This window comes from Cetorhinus maximus, chromosome 11, assembly GCF_964194155.1.
Source record: "Cetorhinus maximus chromosome 11, sCetMax3.hap1.1, whole genome shotgun sequence".
Lineage (NCBI taxonomy): Eukaryota > Metazoa > Chordata > Chondrichthyes > Lamniformes > Cetorhinidae > Cetorhinus > Cetorhinus maximus.
The window spans coordinates 4,091,871-4,115,585 of NC_135889.1; the positions used below are offsets into that span (position 1 = coordinate 4,091,871).

Below are 23,715 nucleotides of genomic sequence, written 5' to 3' on the forward strand. Positions count from 1 at the left end.
TGCTTTTCGATAGTTTTGATTCAAATTACAGTCAAAATAAATCCACACCATATGTCTTTAATTGAATAAGTATAAAGCTAAACATTGGCACAAAAGTGTTCCTTAAATCTCCCATTTTCTTGGGCTCAATCCTGAATTGAAATAAACAGATTTTTAACAACCACATTCATACTCACATTGACTTCCGGTTCTGTAAGTAATCACACGCAATCACTTGAAGCCATATTCACTCTTATCCACCTTAATACGTCGAATTTGTTATTACAGGTTGATTAAGTGTCAAAACTCTATGTGATAATCCAAGCCACGAGTTCAAGCTGGTCCACATAATTTACAGGGGCCCCTTTTCTAAAGCGAGCACCAAATGCAAAGCAGTTCTCGTAGTTTGGTTGTGTCCTGACAGAATATACCCAGGATACATCCGTGCTGGACAGAATCACCATCATTGCTCTCAGGTGATAGTCCTCTCTAAGGCAGATCTACCCAAATGCCTTGGCACTAATCCATCAGGGGTGGCTTCATTGGCTCAGGCACATCTGCGGGATGGAAGATGGTCACGCGCCCAAAGATGTTCAGGGTGGTGAGGTAGCCGGAGCCAGACGACCAATCAGACGCCCAGAGCTCCGCTTCAAGGGTGCTCGAAAGCCTGACATGAAGGCCGTGAGCATCGATTGTCGCGCCTGAGAGCCACTAGCTGAGGACAAAGGAAAATGGCGAGGCTTCCTGTGGGCTGGCGTGCGCCACCCACAATGACCAGCGGCTACAGCCACTTGGCAACAGGCTTCAACGCCAGAAACAACCAACCCACAACCACAGGTGGTCGCTTCATGTGCGGCAGAACCTGCCTCTTGAGGATTGGCCTTCATGGCCATCAGCCAATGAAGACACCCCATCCAAAATGGACCTGTTCGTTGCAACACCCATCACCCCTCAAGGATGCAAACAACAACGTTCACAATTTGATCATTAGACACTCAGAAATTTCAGGGTTCAGACCCAAACGCAGTAGGGCTCAGCATTGCAAAAAGAATTTATTTGTACACCTATACGGAGAAATGTACGGGGGAGACGGTGGCACAGAGGTAATGTCACTGGACTAGTAACCTAGGCACCCAGGTGAATTCTCTGGGGACATGGGTTCAAACCCCACCATGGCAGCTGGTGGAATTTAAATTCAATAATTCAAATTCGATAAATAAAAAACCTGGAATTTGAAGCTAGTCTCAGTAACAGTGACCATAGAGTTGGCACTGATCTTCGCAAAAACCCATCTTGTTCACTAATATCCTTCAGGGAAGGAAACCTGCCATCCTCACTCCATCTTTAAATGTTCGGTGTTTCCCTTCTTTTCATTTTCATCTCGATGATTATTTTTTTCTCTCAACAGGCTCTCAACTTTCAGGGGCGGCTGAAGTTCTTACACGGGCAGAATAAGAAAGCAGAGGATGGTGCCCCCATCCCTCCTCAGCTGGCCCTATTCGCCGTGGCAACCCCTCTCCAGCCTCCGTCCATCCTGGAGATCCGGACCAAGAACATGATCTTCAGGACCAAGCACAAACTAGACTTCACGCCGCTCGCCTGCGACGCCAAGTAAGGAGCTGGTACAAAAGTCCAAAGAGCCTCTCGCGACCTTTAGACTCGGGGAGCGTCAGTTGTACAGTCAAAAATAGTCCAGAGAGAGAGTACCACTGATAAAATGTTTCGGAGTTTCCCTGATTGCCCCCCACTTGCTGATGATCCCATGATATCTAAGATGCAACTCTTATTCTTAACACACCTTCAGGATGTGGATGCAGCTGGCATTTATTGCCCACCTGTAGTTGCCCCTATTACGGGTGGTGGTACAACTGATGGGTTTGCTAGACCACCTCAGGGTGCCGTTAAGGGTCAGCCAGGTCGGAGTGGGTCTGGAGTTGCGCACGGGCACAGAACCCAGGTAGGCGGTCGTCGGCCAACGTGCCAACGTCATTGTCACAGGAACGGACCACGGCGCATTCTGAATTAAGGAAATGGAATCAGAAACCCAATCCATCGCCGTGGAGATATGCCAGTGACCCGGACTCCTGACCCATGTGGATTATTGGGATCGGGGTGAGATTGTGTCATTGAATTAAATTTGCTGGTCACCTGCACAAGTACCGACGCTCCGATAGATGTTGGTATCCCAGTGGCTCCAATTTATTTCTACCCCAATTTAATGTCCGCTTTAAATGATATTTGCGATGAAAAGCGATGTGACTCTCCAGGAGCTGAGTTACTGACTGGAATCGAATTGAGGGGTTTAATGGGAGTAGTTAACTTTGTGAATGAAACTTGGCCGTTTCTAACAGTCATATAAACTCCAGGATACAATCCCAGCTTCCAATCACGCACTTTCATCTGTTAATAGTGGTTCAACTTTACTTAGGAGTTTAGTTGAGTTTTTGAGTGCAGATATATCATTTTCGGATAATAGTGTTTGAGCATTGTTGGAAAATAGACCTGCTGCCAAAACTTTTTGACAAAAGCCCTTCGACTGTTTGCAATAGGCAGAGTACTGTCCGTACTCAACCAGCCCAAGCCTGCAAAACTTAGATCATAATGTCTGACATTAGATGTGACTCCACGATTGGACAGCACCTGCCGAACAATCCTGAGTGTGCTAATAATTACACTAACAACCAATTTAAGATTATCAGTCAGGCTCACAATGTGGCTCACTTAACGTTTGCTAGAAGCTACATATATTCATACGCGGGGATCAGTCCCCTGCAAGCAAAAGGAACATGTGCAGGCATTGCACCTTTTTTTGAATTAAACAAAAGCAAATTAAACAAGACAATAGGTTCCCTGGTGCATTCTCCGCGGCCACGCCTTGACCACAGCCAACGTTGCCAACCAATCAGCATCCTTTTCTCATGCAGTAGAAATTGTTGTTCCCTTTGAAATTTGACATTCTTGTGAATGTGTCCTGGTGAGTGCAAGATGAAAAGCTTTGACAGCATGTCTCTCTTTTCAGCAATACTCAAGCTCTGTACTGACAAAGGACTATTTGTAATAGCATTTTATGTGGGAAGACGGTGTCATTAATTATACGTTACAGAAGATTGATTTGCTTTTACAGTTTGTTATACAGGAATCATTAATGAATCGGGTTTTTCTCCGTGCAGCCTATATTCTGTTTCTTGCAAATTGCTTCTTCGTTAATGTGAGGTGTTTTCATACAGTGCTCTGCCTGCACCATCTTTATCTTTATCTCTATCTTTATCAGGTGCCCAGTTAATGTGTAGCCAGCTTCACTAATCGATGCCCCACATTCTAGTTCATCGGTGGAAATAAGCAAGCGCCATTTGGTAAAGTCGCAGTTATAGATTGTAGGAGGGAAAGAACATTCTTTTTTTTTTAACGGCTGTCGTTGGTGAAATCCTACACGGATCTCCACATCTGGAGAAACCCACTAGTTTGTTCAGAATTTCGGCTTGTAAACTTAAAGCAGGGGATCTAGAGCAACCCAGTTCATTGATGCCGACAGTCACCTTCCTGACATGAGGCGCAACCCCCTTGCTCGTTTATCAGCTCCTCTTTTTCCTTCGTTGGGGCTTCTCCATGTTGCCGAAGGCACTGACCCTCTTTAGGGCAACTCCGTCCATCAGCCGTCTGCTGATACCCTCATTCTGTAGTCACTCTTCACAGGTGAGCTTCAGCAGAGACAGGCCGCCAGGTGACGCTCATACCCGAGGTTTTATGCCAGCGCGCATTTCCACGGGAACGGTGGCCGGACTCGTGGGATAGCAGTCAGGGCCTTGAACTCCTGAAGACTTTCCCTCCATCAAGTCCGTGGACATTCGGAGCAAATTACAGCATCTCGAAACCACAGTGGTGCTGGACAGAACTGAACCAGATATTTAGTGAGAGACCTCCCGTTGACGGAGGAACAGGCTGTCACCCATTTCACCCCCTCCCCCAACACCCCCAAATAAGTGTTTGCCTCTGAAGCCTTTGACCGGGTGGGATTATTTTTGGAGGATTTTTCCTCATCGTCAGAGGAAATGTTCGCAACCCAGCGTCCTAGTGGGACAAAGCAGCTGGTTATTTTTCAGTGCAGTGCCCTTTCATCAGTCCCCGCCTGCAACCGTTAACCCTTTTCTCTTCGTGTTTAGGGGGAAGATCGTCCTGGGGTACACAGAGGCCGAGCTCCGAGCCCGAGGGACTGGATACCAGTTTATCCACGCCGCAGATATGCTGCACTGCGCGGAAAACCACGTCCGAAGTAAGTGCCCCAGGCCGCGATGCTACCTCAGTCTTCAGTGCACGTGTTGTGTTGTCTTATGTGCCTGAGCGCTTTCTCCAACTGACAGGCCCGAATGTTTCCTGCGTCGGGCGGGCTGGGCGGCCGTGATCGGCTCCGCGCCGCCATTTTACGCGGACGGGCCCCAGCGTAATAAGCGAGTGGCGGAGCGCTACCTGTGCGGGCAGGTTGGGGGGGGGAGGACGGAGAGTCGGGTCCTGCGGCTCCTTCGCCCACCAACTGCACGTGTAAGAGCGCCTCAGTCTATCTGAGAGATGGAAGCGCTTTTGAAAAAAAATAATTAAATGCAAGAAAAATGTCATGAAACACGTCCCCCTCGTGCGACCGTGTCACAGGAGACGGGTCGTGTCTTTATGTTTCGGGAAAGCTTTTTTATTTCATTCATAAAAGCTTTGGGGAACCCGGCCCCGCCCGTGGATGAGGTTTCCTAAAGGACGTAAAGGCCGCTTGGCCTTTTCGCCTGGCCCCGCCGACCGTTATGGTTGGACGGGCAGTGTAACCTTGACGTTAATTAGTTCCTGAATGGCCTTCTTAGGCCTTTCAATGATCGGCGGGTGCACAGCCGACTCTGGGGCGCACCCGCCGAACGAAACATCGCGATGATGTCGGGACACACGCCCGACGTCATCGCGCATCACTTTACACACCGGTGTGTCAGGCCCGCCCCCTGCACGCTGACTGTAGAATCTTGGCCATCGAATCAGAGCACAGAAGGAGACCTTTCGGCCCCTCACAGCTGTGCTGACTTTTACATGTGGCCGATTCTTTGGGAAGACATTTTGCGCATTGGCTCAGTTCAATAAAAAAAAACTTCTATATGCGTGCCCCATGGGGGTGGGGTGAGGATATAATGCAGAAATGTTCAAAACCATTGTGGGTAACACTTCCTTCATGGGCCTCATACACCGGCTGTGAAAAAATTAAGTTTGTGCTGAATGTACAACCCGGGATTTATGTTTAATTACGCCCATTTTTGAGAATTTACAGGCCAGAAGGATGTCATTCAGCCCATTGCGTCTGTCCACGCTACAAAGAACCATCCAGCTTAATCCCACCTCCCAGCTCTTAGTCCGTAACCCTGTAGGTTATGACATATATGTCGGGGGTGGGGTGGAATATTTGGATGACCAAATGTGGGTTGATGTATAAGTTATGTTTCGGCAACAAGAGAGAGACTCTGGAATATGTGGAGCGCCTCCCACACCTTGGCAGCCACCCCATCCTCGAAAGGCCACCACTGAGAAGGAGATCCAACACCAAGTCAGCTGCATCAGCTCAACTTTCGACAAACTACGACAGCAAGTGTTTGACACCTCCGCAAATAAATCAAAATCCAAATGTACAGAGCAGTTGTCATCACCAGGTTTCTGCAGCAAGGCCTGGACTGTGTTATCAGCGACACATAGAGCTAGAGAAATTCCATCAGCAATGTCTCCGCCACATCCTCCAGATTCAATTGGGGAGGGCCATTGAACAAATACTAGTGTCCTTCTTGAATCCAGCTCTACAAGCATTCAGGCAAAACTCCTACAAAATCAACTTCGGCGGACTGGACACTGGCCCGATAGCCAGAAAGTGTCTCCCCCTACCAGATCCTGTTTTCTCAGCTCTCAAACGGCCAATGGTCCAGGGGAGGACAAAAGAAAATGCTTCAAAGATGCTCTGAAGCTCTCCTTCAAGCACAGCAGCATTGACATTAATGGGAGGAGCTTGCTGCTAATTGTTCAAAATGGCGACAACTTGTCCATCGAGCTGCATCTCACTGTGAGTCACAGCGTCTTAATGATGAGACAGAGCGGCAGCAGAGAAGGAAAGAAAAGGAAGCAAATTCTTCACTCCGGATCCAACTACCTCATGGGACATCCTTCCCCATGTATCCAAAGACCTGTGGGTGGAGAATCAGCCTGTTCAGTCACATGAAGACCCATGGCAGAAACTCACGGGCCTGAGGAGACGTCACCCTCGAATCGAGCAATACCTAACGACGAATTGTAACGCTGTGTAACAAGCTCGCTCTAACATTCCTCTCACACTGACATAGGAACATAACTTAAGAAATAAGAGCTGCAGTCGGCCATTTGATCCTTCAAGTACTGTTAGGAACTAGAGATAGTTTAAGTAAGTTATATGTGTATTTGTGATTGTTAGGAATAAGCTATAGCTTTAAGTTTAAGTTTAATTTACACGTTTTATTCGTGGGTTAAAAGGGTGAAACCTGGGTCTAGTTTCATTTAGGGTTCTTCTCTGGGAGAATGTTGCCTGCAAGCCTGTGGGCTTGTTTGTATGCCTGAATTTTAATGAGGTTTTATGACCCTTGAAGTGGCTTAGGGAGGTTAAAACAAAGTAGGGAACACTATGCTGTTGCCTAGCAACAAGGGGCCCACAGAGACAGAGAGAAACAGAAAAACAGTTTGAGATCATTTGGGAGGATGATTCCACAGAAACTGTTAGAGCAGGAAGGAAGGGAGCTGCAGGGAGCAGGTCCCAAAAGAAAAACGGAAAGTCCCAAAACCAGGGAGTTGGGACAGGAAAAGGCCCCAAGACATCAGTTAAGTCAAGGAACGGGAACAGGGAATCTGGAACAGATCCTGTTCAGTGAAGTTAAAGTAAGGAGCAGAGGAAAAGGCTCCAAATTAAAAAGAAAAAGCTACGGGGAGCAGAATCAAGGCAAAGTAGGCTTGCAAGAAGCCAGAAGACCTAAGGAGACAGCCTAAGGTTGGTGACTCCTTACCATGGGACTGTGAAGCAGTGGAGTCCTGTCAGCACAGCTGAGTACCTGAGAGTGAGTGTGTGGAACACAAAGCTTGAATGCACATGGCAATCCAGGGGACAGGAACATTGGAAGGAGAGATTGAAACCCTGGAGATGGACCTTGTGGAAAGCATCCTAGAGAAAATGTCATTTGGGAGAAGATTCCAAAGCGTGTTCTTTGAGAGTGGAGATTGGAAACCCCCGTGTGAACAATGGAGTTCATTGAGACCAGTTGGCCCATGGTGTGACAAGCGTCTGGGAGGGTGGGGTTGATGAGAGATCCATAGCATCTGTTTGAGGTGGTATCTGTCACTTGGTTTCAGAGTGTGGTGTGTCTGACCACGGGTCACCTATTGGTTTACATGGACTGTGTACTCACCGTGGACATTAGAGTATAAGATAGCTTTTGTAACTTGTGTTATCCTTATGAATCTGTATAGATATGTAAAGGTATAGTTGTGGGTGAAGGTGTATTGTAATATAGTTCATCTTTTCTTGTTTAATAAATGTTTTATTCTTTCATCTGTTCAGTAGCCACCCTCCATGTTTCTAAACAAAAAATAAAAGTTAAGATCTATCAAGCCACCCTGAGATCTGACTTGTCCAATAGTAACATCAGCTGGGATTGTAACAATACCCAAAAGTCTATTGATCTCATATCTTGAATGACTCAGCATTCACACCTTTCTGGGGTAGAGAATTCCAAAGGTTCATACCCATTTGAATGGAGAAATTTCTCCTCATCTCGGTCCTAAGTGGACGACCCCTTATCCTGAGACTTTGCCTCCTAGTTCTAACTTCCAGGCGATGTATTTCCAGGTCAGGGTGGTGTTTGGCTTGGAGGGGAACTTCCAGGTGGTGGTGTTCCCATGCATCTGCTGCCCTTATCCTTCTGGGTGGTAGAGGTTGCGGGTTTGGAAGGTGCTGTCAAGGGAGGCTTGATAAGTTGCTACAGTGCATCTTGTAGATAGTACGTGCTGCTGTCACTGTGCGTTGTGGTGGAGGGTGTGCATGTTTAAGGTAATGGAAGGATGGCGATCACACAGGCTGCTTGTCCTTGGAAGCCTTTGTCCTGGATGGTGTCCTGACCTCTTGAGTGTTGTTGGAGCTGCACTCACCCAGGCAAGTGGGGAGTATTCCATCACAATCCTGACTTGTGCCTTGTAGATGGTGGACAGGCTTTGGGGAGTCAGGAGATGAGTTACTCGCCACAGAATTCCCAGCATCTGACCTGCTCTTGTAGCCACGGTATTTATGTGGCTGGGCCAGTTCAGTTTCTGGTCAATGGTAACCCCCAGGATGTTTATGATTGGGGATTCGGTGATTGAATGTGAAGGGGAGATGGTTGCATTCTCCTTAGTTGGAGATGATCATTGCCTGGTACTTGTGTGGCGCGAATGTTTCTTGCCACTGATCAGCCCAAGCCTGAATGTTGTCGAGGTCTTGTTGCATTTGGACATGGACTGCTTCAATAGCTGAGGAATCACGAATGGTATTGAACATTGTGCAATCATCAGCGAACATCCCCACTTCTGACCTTATGATGGAAGGAAGGTCATTGATGAAGCAGCTGAAGATGGTTGGGCCTAGGACACTACCCTGAGGAACTCCTGCAGTGATGTACTGGAACTGAGATGACTGACCTCCAACAACCACAACCATCTTCCTTTGTGCTAGGTATGACTCCAACCAGCAGAGAGTTGCCCCCGATTCTCAATTTTGCTAGGGCTCCTTAATGCCACACTCGGTCGAATGTTGTCTTGATGTCAAGGGCAGTCACTCTCACCTCACCTGTCTGTTGACACAAACTCACTTGCTGCCAATTCCAGCCCCCACGGTCTTGGGTTGAACCAGACTGTTAGCAACCTTGGCATTCCGTTCATTCCCAAACTGGACTTTCCAGCCCAAATCTTTTGCTCATGAGGACTACTCCCAGCTCCATAACATGCCCAGCTCTGCTGCAGCCTCAGGCCATCCGCTGTTGGAAGTCTTATCCACCTTTACCACCACCAGTCTTGAATGTTGCAATGATCTCCTGGCTGTCCTCCCATTCTCCACCTCCCCAGATCTCAGCTCATCAAAAACTCTGCTGTAAATCCTAACTCACATCAAGACTTATTCGCTTATCACCCTTCTTCTCCCTAACCTACATTGTCTCCCTCTGCTCCCAGTGCCTCAGAAGTAACGTTCCCATTCTGAGGTTTAAACCCCTTCATAGCCTCGCCGTTCCCTACCTCTGTCGCCTCCTCCACCATCACAACACCCTGAGCTCCCTATCCCTCTGATTCTGGCCTTTTGTGCATTTCCTGGTCTCCTTTGTCCTACAACTACTGACTATGTCTTCAGCCTTCAACCCCCATGCTCTTCACTTCCCCCCCCAACTTTATTCTTCTGCCTCTCCAGCTATCTCTTCTCCATTTCAGGGCCTTGTTAAAACCCATCTCTGACTATGTTTTTGGTCACCCCTTCTAATAGCTTTGTCTCAACCTCCTGTTTTGTGTGACCACACCTTTCTGAAGCATCATGGGAGGTTTTTTCTAAGTCTTGAGGCACTACGTGAATGCAGGTTGTTATTAGGGATAAGACTGTTTGATTGAATGGACTTTACGCCACTCTTTGCCTTCCCCATATATCCTGTGCAGGCCTGGGATGTGGGCTAGGGCGCAGATTTGTTCTTCTTAATCGTGAATCCAGCGTCGGCAATGAGCTTTGTCAGTTTTAATCCAGCTTTAATTCCCTTTACCCGACTCAAATGGGCACTCCAAGGTCAGGGAGAGCATGGCGTAGAGGCTGAGTAAAGCTCCTCCTGCCTTACTTCAGTAACGTGGTCAAACCCAAGCTGCAGCTGTCAGAAAAGATTGAACAGGCTGGGGCTCTTTTCACTGGACAAGCGAAAGCTGGGGGGGGTGGAGTGGCAGTTTTTTTAAGTTATGAAGGGGCTTGATAGAATAGGCACAGAGAGTGTTTCCACTTCATAGGGAAGTTTAAAGCCCAAGGATCACAAATGTAGGAGAATCACTAATAAATCCAATAGGTAATTCGGGAGAAATATCTTCAGAGAGCGGTGAGAATGTGGGACTGATTACCACAGGGAGCGGTTGAGGTCTACAGTATGGGTGTATTTAAGGGGAAGCTGGATAAGCACACGAGGGAGAAAGGAATAGAAGGATATGGCGATGGGGGTGAGATGGAGTATGGGTAGGAGGAAGCCCGCGTGGGGCAGAAACACCAGCGTGGAAAAGCTCACCCGACCGACCTGTTTTGGTGTCGTACTTTCCTTGTAACCACATTGAAGATCTCCCTATGTGTCACATGCGTCAGTGAAACAGGTTGCCCATTGATGCCAAACGAATGCCATTTCATATGGCTGGCCCGATCACACCAACGGCTGAGTTGAGACCGTGCCCAGCTCCTTCCACGTTAAAACTACCACAGCCACAGAGCGAAGGGGCTTCCCTCCCGTCAGTTTGGGCTGTGCTTACACAGCAGGACCGCAGTCACCAAGAATGACATTCTCATTCCAGGCTCCTGATCCTGGCGCTGGGGCAAAATGTGGGCCGGGGACCTGGAACTGCTGGCAGAGGCACCCAGAGGCTGATTTTGAACGAGACGTCCTCCCTGTCCAATTAAGGATGGTGGATGGGCTGCTGTGTCTTGGGGGGAGGTGGGGGGGTGGTGGTGGTGCAATGGGAGGCCACCTAACATTGAAAGATCGGCAGCCCCGCTGTCAGACGTAGGAGCTGCCAGTGTAGGATGGAGAACAAGGGGGTGCCTCACAATGGAGGCGTGCTCTGAAGAATGTTTATACATCCAGAAATAAAGAGTGACCAGAGTTGCCAGCGTGTCATCCTGGAAGGCGAATCCCTCCACAGGATGGTCCGTGCCCAGGGCTGGGACCTTCCAGCAAACCCAGCTGCAAAGGGGAGGGGTGCTAAATTCAATCGGGCATTGATGGCGCCACCCCGCCCTCCCTACTCTGTTACCGGGAGGCCGCCTCAGCTCATTGGCCAGATTTCAGCCTCAGCAGAAGAAACCCATCTGGAAAGCCCCAGGCAGCTTTTAACATGTGCCCTCAGCGGGCACTTCAATTAAGCCTAACTGGCTACCCGCTGCTGCCGGGCAGCTAGCCATCACCCCTTCCAATCTGACCTCAATTCAAGTAGCCTGGAGGTAGGACCATGCCAGCAGATCAGCATGCGGCCGGGAACAGGGATTTGCGGGATCGCCCTCCACTGGCCGCGTCTACGCCCCCCCAATGAAAATTCAGTGTGAAAGGGCCAGTGGGCTAACTCCCTAACTCAGAGTCAGGTAGGGAGCTGCAATTCACAGGCTTTGTTTGGGTTACAGGAGACGAAGAGGGAAAAACTTGGAAACTGAAGGATGGTTGGGAAAACCCCTGCCAAAAAAAGCAAATGACTTCCCGTAAATCCCTTTGGCTGATTTATTAGGGTTGGACGGCAAACAGGTTTGTGGACTGTGGACTGTGTAATAGCCAAGTGGATGGGGCGGAATCGGAGTTGAGTTTTTCTCCCTTTTCACAAAGGGCAAATGATGTTTTGAATCCGCTCGCTCTCCGTCCAGGAGCCTCGTTGGCTAAGAGCAGCCGGGCGCTTCAGGTTTCTTTTTTCTGGAAATGTCTCACGTCGGTAGAATTGAAACGACCTTCCCAGATATCAAGCCCCAGGTGCCTCCTCAAGGCTGAGGAAGAGTCAGCAGCATTTTTCCCAGGCTTCTGCCATCACAGCAAACTAAACTTCCAGCAGAGCTGTTGGAAATTGGAAGGGGATTTTAACCACGGATTTACCAGCACAAATTCACATCCCTCCGCTCCCACGGGACTGAGCTTTTTAAGGGCTGACAGTGATACTGTCAGGAAATCTGCCGTCCTTACCCGGTCTGGCCTACATGTGACTCCAGACCCACTGCAATGTGGTTGACTCTTAAATGCCCTCTGAAATGGCCCAGCAGGCCACTCAGTTCAACGGCGATTTGGATTTGAATCTAGATGAGATTGGTGCAAGGGCCCAAACACTCCTAACAAGTGAAGCAGCATTTCACTAGCACTTCCCTCAATTTAGTCTACTGCATTCGCTGCTCCCGATGCGGTTTCCTCTACATTGGAGAGACCAAACGCAGACTGGGTGACTGCTTTGCAGAACACCTTCGGTCTGTCCGCAAGCATGACCCAGACCTCCCTGTCGCTTGCCATTTCAACACTCCACCCTGCTCTCATGCCCACATGTCCGTCCTTGGCCTGCTGCATTGTTCCAGTGAAGCTCAACGCAAACTGGAGGAACAGCACCTCATCTTCCGACTAGGCACTTTACAGCCTTCCGGACTGAATATTGAATTCAACAATTTTAGATCAGGAACTCGCTCCTCAGTCCCCACCCCCTTTCCGATCCCCCCTTTTCCAATAATTTATATTTTTAAAATATATTTTTCTTTTCCCACCTATTTTTAAATCTATTGTTTTATCTCCACCTTTTAGCCCATTTCGATCCCTTCCCCCCACCCCACCCCCACTAGGGCTATCTGTACCTCGCTCGTCCTGCTTTCTACCCTTAATGCCACCATTAGCATGTTCCTTAGCTAATATCACCACCGTCAACACCCCTTTGTCCTTTTGTTTATGACATCTTTGGCAATCTCTTCTTTGCCACCACCTATCACTGGCCCTCTATCCAGCTCCACCTGTCCCACCCCCTCAACCAGCTTATATTTCACCTCATTTCTATATTTCTTTAGTTCTGATGAAGAGTCATACGGACTCGAAGCGTTAACTGTGTTCCTCTCCGCCGATGCTGTCAGACCTGCTGAGTTTTTCCAGGTATTTTTGTTTTTGTTTCAGATTTCCAGCACCCGCAGTATTTTGCTTTTATCTTGGTGTAAGGGGGTTGGGTAAAGCTAAATTGTCTTTTCTTAGACACATGGAAAAAACACATGCAAACAGCATTCCTCCAGTGTTAGGACTCTGGACAGATTGTGGGGGAGGCGGTGGTATAGCTCTAGTGTCACTGGCTTTAATCATGAGGCCCAGGCTTATGCTGTAAGGACGCGGGTTCAAATCCCACCACAGCAGCTGGTGGAATTTTAATTAACTTAATAAAAGCTGGGATGTAAAGCTAGCCTCAGAAATGGTGACTATGAAACTATCATCAATTGTCGTAAAAACCCATCTGGTTCACTCATGCCCTTTAGGGAAGGAAATCTGCTGCCCTTACCAGGTCTGGCCTACATGTGACTCCAGACCCACAACAATGTGGCTGGCTCTTAACTGCCCTCTGAAATGGCCGAGCAAGACGCTCAATTCAAGGGCAATTTGGGATGGGCCAAGTGGCCTCTTTTTGTGCCATAAACCTCCTATGATTCTATGGTATTGTAATCGTACAGCTGATGGTAAATGCTGAGCTGTTCAGATCCCAGAGAGAACTTGAGACCACTGCCACAACTAATTTTTCAATTTGTATGTTTCGAGATGCGGGCTTTGAATTCAGTAGTAATAAGATCACCAAGCCCTATAGTTTTTACAAAACTAGATTAAAGTATTAATAAGAGAAATGACTTTAAGCACATACATATGTCTACAAATCACCACTATAATAATGCCTAAATCCCCTAACTAATCTGACTCCTAGTTAGACCTCCGTTAAGACAACAGTAAAACACATTTTTTTTAAAGACAAAGAAACATGATACCCTGAACAATCCAATTCAAAGTGAGTTTCCTTAACTTCAGTTCTTTGTAGACAGCAGCTTGACGGTTAAGTGCTGAAAGTGTTTCACACTTGTTAGATCTTAAAATTCCTGCTTTTAGACACAGCCTTCACTCCTTTATGCATATTTTCTCCTTTGAATACAAATTCCCATTGTTTCACTATGTCTTTGGACTTTACCTCCCTGATCATAAAAAATTATCATAGTACTAATTTTACCAGTAACTTTTGGGAAAAATAAACACACTGGGCTGAATTTTGCCCTCATCGGGCGTGTGCAGTGGGCGGGCCCGGGAGTTGTTGTGAAACCAGCCACCGCCTGCGATCAGGCCCCAACTGCGATTTCATGCTGGCCGGCCAATTAACAGCCAGCCAGCATGAATCACACGCTACAATGCTGAGCGCTGCCGGGGTGGGGGCGCGAGGAGGACGAGCGCGGAAGTTAGCGCGTACAGACGGGTATGCGCACTGAAAGCTCCCTGAAGGTACGGAGCTGCCTCAGGTAGCTGAAGATTTTGAACAGTACAAATAAAGATTTAAAAACTAAGGTAAACATGTCCTCTCATGTAACTCTGCCACATGAGCAGGGACATGTTATAAATGAGATTTAAACATTTTAATTTTATTTTTAACTCTTGTTGGAAACCTCATCCCGCCCATGGACGAGATTTCATTAAAAAACCCAAAGGCCGCTTGGCCTTTTTGTCCACCCGCTGACCGACCGGTTGGACGGGCAGCGAAAAATCCGATTTAATTAATTGATTAACGGCCTTAACAGGCCTCTTAATTGTCGGCGGGTGCGCTGCTGCCTCTTGCATGCGCCCGCTGAGTGAAATATCATACCAGTGCGCCGGGACACTCGCCCGACGTCATCGCGCACTATTTTACTCTCGCTTGGGTTGGGCGTGCGCTTGCCCGATGAGAGAAAAATCCAGCCCACTGTTTCACCTGGCTAGGTGACACATTTCACCCCTCCCTTGAAAACAATCTAACCTGGTTTATTTAGAGATGCAAATGTCCTTTTACACCTTACATTCTAAATTTTCCCATGTTTACCTACTTAACTGTTCAATCCTAGCTTATCTTTTTTACATCAAAGCCTCCAGACCAGCTGCCTTTAATTCAGTTAAGTCTCACACACACACACACAAACACACACACACACAGGTACCATTATTCTCCAATAAGTTCCAATAACATATTATATCTTCCTGACAGATATAAATAGGTACAGTAAATGTTCAAGCTAGGAGCTGTCTCCATGCTTGCTACTACACACTGCTCTGTCATATACTATACCGACTTCTAGGTACCGGTCATATGTTCTTTTACATCACTGAATGGGGTGTACTGTACACAGTCGTACACTAACCCTTTATGTGCCAGACCCTTATAGTACATTTTTTACCCCCCTCCTCCCCCCATTCCAAAATCACAATTGCTGATCCTTGCTGCAGTGTACGGATGTGTGGCTTTCTGGTGAGGACAAGAGTTTCCCACCCTGGCTCCCAAAATGTAACAGATGCAAAGCTCACTGCCTAGCTGTCAGATATGAATAATAACCCATGTGGGAGGCACCAGAGAATGCCTGAATCCAAAATGAACTGTACCCCACATGGGTCAAGGCTTTCAGAAGAGATGGTGGGGGTGAGGGTGGGGGTGGGGGTGGGGGTGCTGTGGCCGGTGGTGGAGAACTACTCCCCTTGTCTGCCAACTACTGATCACTCAACACCTGAACTGAACAGGAGGCAGAGTTCAGTTGGCAGGAGATAGATACCAGGCTGTGTTTCCTTAATTTAACTCCGAATTTCATGCACACATTGAGCCAGGTGTACTTTAGGCTGATGTGGTTGCCTATTGGGAATAGACAGAGAGATAGGCTTAGTTACAACAGTAATGCATGTCCATATAGGGATGAAATCTAGTCCAGAATTACTGCTACCATCAAATAAATAGAGCCGTGGCACTTTGTGAAGATGGATGTTATTTTTAAATTATTTTTGGTAATATTATGGTATTCTGTAGAGAAGGCTGTGTGTGTGTGTGTGTGTGTGTGTGTGTGTAATTGAATTTGGGGAAGGTTAGTAAAGACAGCTTGTCTGTGGGTGCAGATAGGTGAAAGGTAAAGGAGCTAGATGCATGCATTTATAATGAGAGGCTATGGTGCAGTTGAATGTCCGAGTAAATAGATTGGGTTTGAAATTTGCATTGTAAGATAAGTAAGAACTTGACTTTTCAGCTGTTAAATTTCAAAGGGGAGTTTAGAAGTGACGAGGGACTTTTACAACTTACAAAGGTTTCATAGGTAGACAAGGAAAGGTTAATCAATTTTACTTTACCCAAAGGTGGAGGCAATAGGAAGACATGAAAGATTTTTATATTTTGGGGGGAAAAAATGAGCTCAAAGAGGTGCTTAGAACAATGGAGTCTAAGATCAAAGGGGAAAAGGATATTTAAGGAAAGATGTTTAGTTGAGTTGTGTTGTCCCATATGGAGGAGATGTCCTGAGACCAGCTCTGTGCTGAGAAACGTTGTGAATTGGAAGCAGCAATCCAGTTTCAAACCAGAAATGTTTTCATTTTCAGAAAGCAGTCTGTTTCTGAACTTCTGTCGGCCCTGCAGTAGAGTGGAAGAGAGTGAGAAGCCCTGTGGTATACTTTATTAAAGTAGTAGCAGTTATTGCCTTGGGTAATATTACTGGATTTTTATGATTAAAAATCTATAAGGGAGCTGTTGCCAAGTAGTTTACTTGTGTGTCCTGACCAAGTGGGTTTTTTTTGGGAGGAATGTTTTGTAAGGCTGTTTGACTGTGTAATTTTAATCTTGCGTGCTTAAGTTTTGTTTTCACCTTGTGGATAAATCTCATTTTAAGATCTTAAAAGTATTACTGGGATTCTATGTTTCTGGGGTCAGTAGTTTTCCCCTCGTTTTCAAAATACAAAAAAAAAAGTTATGACCAGCAAGACAAGTTTCCCTCTGGGATTTGGCTTGTTCGGTGAATAACATTGGCTGCGGCCAGGACAACTTAGACGGCGAATACCGGTGAAAGTGTTGTATTCAAAACGGTCATCAGGTTTCAGGGTCTTTCGATTACTTTTCTATTGGAAGGATTTGCTAAAAGGAATTATACCTTACGAGCCAAGTGCATTCCCACACTTGTCCAGAAAAGGCACGCAGGAAAACAGACTCTTTCTGAAAATTATTGTTGAATCAGCCTCCACTGCCCTTTCCAGCAGCACATTCCCGATCACAACGAACTCAAATAGATTCTCCTCATTTCCCCCTCTGCTTATTTTGCCGAGTATCTTGCTCCTGAGCCTGACTCGCCCACCAGTTTCTCTTAATTTACTCGATCGTAAATTTGAACATCTCCATTAAACCTCCTCCTAGCCTTCTCTGCTCAAGGGAGGACAATTCCAGGGTCTCCAGTCTTCCCCACATTACTGGAGCTCGAGGTCCCTGGTACCGTTCCAGTAAGCCTCCCCCACACCCCTGTCCATTAGAGGCCACTTGGGCAGAACACCTGTGCTCACCCCCGCTTTTGTTTCTGTTCCAGTGATTAAAACAGGAGAGAGCGGCCTGACCGTCTTCCGATTGCTCACCAAAGACAACCGATGGGCCTGGGTTCAAGCAAACGCGAGGCTGGTGTATAAAAATGGAAAACCAGATTATATCATAGCAACGCAGAGGCCTCTAGTGTGAGTTACTGCCATTAGGTTGTTCAACCCATCTCTGTCATCATTCCTTTGTTGATTTTCGTTTCAGCGCTGGGTCCTCGGCCTTCAGTTCTTGAAGGATAGGGGGTTGGTTAGAAAGCAGAGTGGGCATAAACGGGCATAACTTCTTCAAGTCGCTAGGTAGTGCCGCGATGGTTGGTGCTGGGGCCTCAGCTATTTACAATCTTTGTTAATGACTTAGATGAAGAGACAGAGAATATGTATCGAAGTTTACTAATGATGCCAAGCTAGGTGGGAAGGTAAGCTGCGGGGAGGACACTGAGAGGTTGCTAAAAGATATAGGGGAGAATTTTCTCCCTGGTCCGGCAGGCCGGTCGGGAGCGGGCACGGAGCTGATCGTCGCCCACGATTGGCTACGTGCCACCATTGCCCAGCATGACACGCGCCCAGAAGCGCTCAGCACTACCTGTGCGGGCGGGGGGGCGGGGGAAGGAGGTAGAGTCGGGGCCTGTGCTCTTTTGCCCATGTGCGCAGAAATCTCCCTGAGGCACGGAGCTGTCTCAGGGAGATTAATTTCATAATGTGAATTTTAAATAAAGAGGCTAAAAAATCATTTACACACGTCCCCTCATGTGACAGCGTCACATGAGCCGGGACATGTTTTTCAAACGTTCCAAAAATATTTATTAATGTTAGAAACCCTTCACAAAACCTCATCCCGCCCGTGGATGAGGTTACATGAAAAATGCGAAGGCCGCCTGGGCTCTTCCTCTGCCCGACAACCCTTAAGGTGGTACAGGCAACCCTGTCAATACCTTTAATTAGTTTATTAATGGCCTTAACAGGCCTTTGACAGTTTGGCGGGCGCGCAGCCGATTCTGGTGTGCACCTGCTAAACGGAAGATCGGAATGACTGGCGGTGACGCCGGGACACACGCCCGACTTCACCGCGCACCATTTTGCGTGTTGGCGCTCGAGGCCTACGCCCGCACACCGAACCGAAAATCCTCCCCATAGACAGGTCAGGTGAGTGGATGCTAAGTCTGAAAAAACGCAAGACATTCGCAGAGACTGTCAGACACTGGCTTACAAAACCTTCCCCTCACCTTTGGTCAGGTGAGTTGGGAGATTTCTCTGTCCCTCTGGCACACTGGGAGAGGGAATTCTCCAGTTTCCTATCCACATGTGGGTGGGCTCATGAGGCTTAGCCCAGCCTCGCCACTCCGATTGGGGTTTCCCTTCTCCGACCCCTGTCAGTAATAGCCTTTTGCTGCTCTGTATGGTTGGGAAGGGCAGGGAAGGTTGGCGGGGTAAGTCCCATATCCCCCCCCTGCTGGATTTAACGGCCCTGTCCTCTAGTGGGAGGAGAGGGGGGGCTTGTAACAGCACCCGTTCCCTGCTGTCAACCTCGACCAAGATCCTTTGCAACAATCGTCATTCTGATCTTTGGAGGGCATCTACCCCTCGCTGCCCCCTTCTGATGCCACAGGAGTTTCCTCTCTTCCAAAGGCGGGTTCCCCTATGATGGTAGAAATGCCAGAAAACCACCAGGTATTCCCTGGAAAATGGGCCAGGGTTGGACTGGGTACAGAGGAGCAGACGGAACTCTGCCCTGCAAGAGGATCGCCCCCCCCATCCAGGCCTGTCACATCCACATCTGCCCAAACCACTGCCCCCCTGCCCCCAGCTTCCCTACCCACCCCGTTAATGGTCAGTGGGTGGCTTGGAGAATCTGGATTTTGTTCCCAGTTGTTTGGATTCTGAGGGCAGAGCTGATGTTTGAACATGCATTGAGTGCACTGTACTCGGTACCTTTGCAAATGGTCATTCTTCATGTGAACTGGATAGTGAGCTATTCCTAGAGGCACCACGGACAAACCTTTCTTGCTATGCCCACAGAAACGGGGGTGTAGAAATGAAATGACAGTCCTGCCAGGGGCACTGATGCCACTTCCAATAACTTCAATTTACCACACCAGCTGAGGGCAGCTAAAATTCAGACCAGTGCGAGAATCAAGCCTGGCTCCATTGTCCAGTCTGACTCCACGTTACACCACACCAATGGCTTCACTGACTGAGCCAACAATCTTGTGACAATCTCAACAACCAGTCGATGTCACCCAGTGCAAGAACTGCCCTTTCGTCTTTGCCCCTATTTAAAATGAAAGTGACGGTGGACCTATATAAAAAAAACACCGGTTCAGCCTCAACTGGAGTATGGTGTCCAGTTCTGGGCGCCGCACTTTTAAGGATGTGAAGGCATTGGAGAAGGCGCAGGAAAGATTCACGAGAAATGGTTCCAGGGGTGAGGGACTTCAGTTACGTGGGCAGGTTGGAGAAGTTGGGACTGTTCTCCTCCGAGGCAGGGAGACTGAGCGGAGATTTGATAGAGGTGTTCCAGGTACTGAGGGGACTGGACAGAGTAGATAGGGAGAGGCTGTTCCTATTGGCGGAAGGGTCATGAACCAGACGGCACCGATTTTATGGTGACTGAGAAAAGAACCAAAGGCAACGTGAGCGAAAACCTCTAACGCAGCGAGTGGGTAGGACCTGGAATGCGCCGCCTGAGAGTGTGGTGGGTGTAGGTTCAATCGTGGCTTTTAGAAGGGAATTGGATAAGCGATCAAAGAGAGGAAATTTGTAGGGTTATGGGGGAAAAAAAGGCATTGTGGTGGGGACTAGGTGAATTGGTTTTGCAGGGAGCTGGCACAGACACAATGGGCAGAATGGCCTCCTGTGATTTAAACAGAAATGGAAGGGACATCTGATGTGGGTGACAGGCTCTTCAGGTCAGTGCATTGGGGCTTGTTGACCTCCCCCTTGGTTTGTGAACAGAACGCAGTCTGAGTACTAGGGCACCTGGATGACAGACTAACTGGGAATGTTCAATGTTCTTCGTTGTTTTTATTTCCAGCGCTGGTATCCCTTAGTCAGATTCACCTCGTTCCTCAGCCCTAACTGTTCTCCCATTCAGACAGTCCAAAGTGTACAGTTAATCTGCTTCCTTTATTCTTCACCTTGTCCCCTCTTCTCCTCTCCCGAAAGACCTCGGTTCCTTCTTGGGCTACGGTTCCAGGAGATGCTGCACTTTGTGTGGGAGCCAGGGAGCGTGAGTGTCGGTTGGCTTACCCAACCGTGGTGCAAGCTCCCTGACACCGTTCTCCACCCCGGGCCCGTAGCTGTTCAGTTTACAGCGAGGGAGGGTCATGTGGCAAATGACCTAAAGCAGGAACCCTGGCTCGATTTTGGCCCTCCCCGCAAGTGCAGGAGTGCGATTGTGCCTCCGACCCCAAACTAGCCTGATCAGCCAACTCAAGGTGGACTCTGCATGCATTCTGGGGTCCAGACATCACTACTGCGCGGCGCATTTCCACGGTGAGCCGCGGAGGGGTGTTGGCCCTGACTGAAGTCCTTGATGTTTGACGTTGCATTTCCCAAATACTGAGCAAAATCCCCTCCACCCGAAGCCTAATCTAAGGGCCCGCGCGACATTTTAGGTTGAGGTGACTGATCTTCTTCTTCTTCTTCCTGTTTCCCGCTTACGCAGTGATGAGGAAGGCGGCGAGGAGCTCCGGAAGCGTTCGCTGCACCTGCCGTTCACCTTCGCCACGGGGGAGGCCTTGCTCTACCAAGCAGCGTGCTCCAACCCGGGCCTCCCGGACCCCTGCCAGGCCAAGGGGAGGGGCGGCAGAGGGAGGAAGGGCATGCCCGGCAAGGCCGAGAAGGAGCAGAGGAACGTGGACCCCAGCTCCCTCCTGGGCGCCATGATGCGGCAGGACGAGTCCGTCTACGTCTGCCACCCGGCGCCGGAGCCCAAGTTTTCCTACAGCGGCGGTCTCTTCGGCGAGGCTGCAGGCCCGGGCTGTGCGGCAGGGGGCGGCTGGCCGAGCGGCGCCGGCGAGCTGGGCCAGCAGGGGCTTCACGCCGGGCAGCTCGACCCCTTACTGTCCACCTTGGACTCCCTCGACCTGGCCGGCGAAGACAACAGCTTGAACAGTGACATGTTCAGTGCGCTCGAGAGCCTGGGCCTCGGCGCCGACGACTTGGAGCTCCTCCTATTCGACGAGAGGATGGTGAGGCTGGACGCCAGCCCGGAGTACATACCGTCGCTGAACGACATCCTGACCAACGGGGAAATCCTGTCCTACGTCCACGACTCCATCGTGACTAAAGACGACCAGCAGCTCCCTGGGACCCAGCAACCGTACCCGGCGCCTGCTTTCCCCCAGCCCCTGCCGGCAAACCCTCCGGTGTACCCCCCCAAGCCCCCGGGGAAAGAGGCTCAGTACCCCCCACCAACGCCTTTCTGCCGGCACCAGCGAGCGTTCCACCCGGCCCAGCCGGACCTTCTGCTCCCGGCCCACCAGGACGGCCAACCCTGGGCTCAGCACTCGGACCCTGGTGACGGACGGCAGCCCCGGCTGACCCGGGAGGAGCCCGCCCACCCGCAGCTCAGAGGGCACCCGCACGTGCACCACCAGTCGAAACCGAAAGCCCGCGAGCAGCTCCTCGTCAACGGGATGCACCCTCACTGCCCGACCGACCCCGGGCCGGGGGCCGAGCATCGGTGGCCGGATTACGGCTGCCCGTCAGCGCTTGACCCGCTGGTTTCCTGCAAACTGGATCACCTCGCAGGCTACGGCGCCGTCCAGAAGCTGGATCCCTATCAGCCGCTGCACTCCGCGTGTCCGCCTCTTGCTCCGAGCGGGATCGTCCTGAGCCCGGGTTCTCAGATGGGCGGGCCGCCTTGCATGGCTCTGACGATGAATGGGGGAACCGGCGACGATGGCCAGTCTCACGGTTTCCTTGCCACGTCGTCTGCTTATCAGACCTTCCCACAGAAGCAGCAGATTCAGGGAACACCTCTCTGTCAGTACCAGCCCTTGAACCCTTCCAGCCATCCGTTTGTCGACCTGTGCCTGGAACAACTGCAGCCCGTGGTGGACCCTTATGGCTTCTTACCGGCGTCGGTATCTCAGGACAATTCCCACAAGGTAACCAAACTCCAGCTCCCACTTGGCTTGCGATCTTACTTGTTCACATCAGGTTGAGAAGGAAGTTGATGGTTCCGGGGCGGCGGAGGGGAGGTAGGTTCAGGATGAGATGATCCATTGGTGCCTGTCCTCCTGGGGCTGGGATCTCTGATTATCTCGAGGTTGAGCAGTTAAATGGGGAGCATGCATTTGGGCATTTGGGAGCATCCCGGCTGCAAAATATTTTGTCAGCACATTCAGGGGGATGGGAGGGAGTCCGTGAAATGAAAACAGAAAGCGCTGGACAAAAAACCCAACAAGCCCAGCAGCGTCTGTGGGGAGGGAAAGAGAGTTAACCTTTCGATTCACATATGACTCTTCTTCGGAGAGAGGGCATGGTGGGAAACGGCTCGAGGCTTCTGGAAGGAGCAGGCCCGACCGGAATATGGCCTTTCCTTATTCCCAAGTTTATTGCTGAAAAAAGACATTTTGTCGAAGATTTTTGCCCCGCGCTCATCAGGACGGTCGCAAGAGTATCAATGTCAGGGGAAGCAACAACTTTGTACTTTATTGTCCTGATGAGTGCAAGACAAAAAGCTTTGACAGAATGTCTCTTTTTCCAGCAATGCTACCAAACGGCTATTTGTATTCCCAAGCCTCTTCCGTTCTGAGCTTAGGGTGACGAGCAGAGTTTGACCATCGAGCGGGACATCTCCTTTGTGGGGCTGGCGGACAGGGAAAACTAGCTTTGCGGCAAGATCCTGCCCCATCCTGTTGGGCAGAAAGACTGAGGGCATTTTTTTTACTGGAACTTACTGGATGGATTTGTACCCCGCCTGCTGTCCCTCTGCCAGTTTTAATGGAGATTAAATTCAGGCGGCGGGTGTAGAACAGCGTTTTACCCGACCCTACCAATTTCCAGACAGGTGAGTTAGACTAAAATTGCCCACCAGGGACAGGATTGAGATTCACCCCAGAATCGTTTGACAGGGAAGCCTTCTGCAAATGGAAGGAACCTTTAATTCCAATTCTGCTGTTGCATTTCTCAATATTTCAGCCAGCTGTGCGATTCAGTTGCAAAAAAAAAAAGAATTGGTGTTGCGGAAGGAGCAGTAGATGAGGGAAAGAGAGAGTGGGGGCAGAGGACAGATCATGGGGTTACCCCAGATGCGAGGGTGCAGGGTTGGGAATGTTACATTTGATTGACGTATAATACAGCTGTTCACAACCACAGAACTGCATCCAAAAAACAACTTAGATTCATATAGCGCCTATAACGTCCCAAGGTGCTTTCGAGGAGTATTATAAAG

General features: G+C 49.2%; 1 protein-coding gene across 1 annotated transcript in view; it reads left to right on the top strand.

The window, feature by feature from the left end:
- Nucleotides 1-23,715, top strand: part of ahr1b (aryl hydrocarbon receptor 1b) — a 176,066-nt gene that overhangs the window by 148,020 nt on the left and 4,331 nt on the right. Inside the window, exons 7-10 of the mRNA XM_078551418.1 lie at nucleotides 1,388-1,590; nucleotides 4,140-4,249; nucleotides 17,312-17,453; nucleotides 20,980-22,426. Coding sequence (XP_078407544.1) covers nucleotides 1,388-1,590; nucleotides 4,140-4,249; nucleotides 17,312-17,453; nucleotides 20,980-22,426 — 1,902 coding nt within the window. The remainder of the gene's footprint in view (nucleotides 1-1,387; nucleotides 1,591-4,139; nucleotides 4,250-17,311; nucleotides 17,454-20,979; nucleotides 22,427-23,715) is intronic.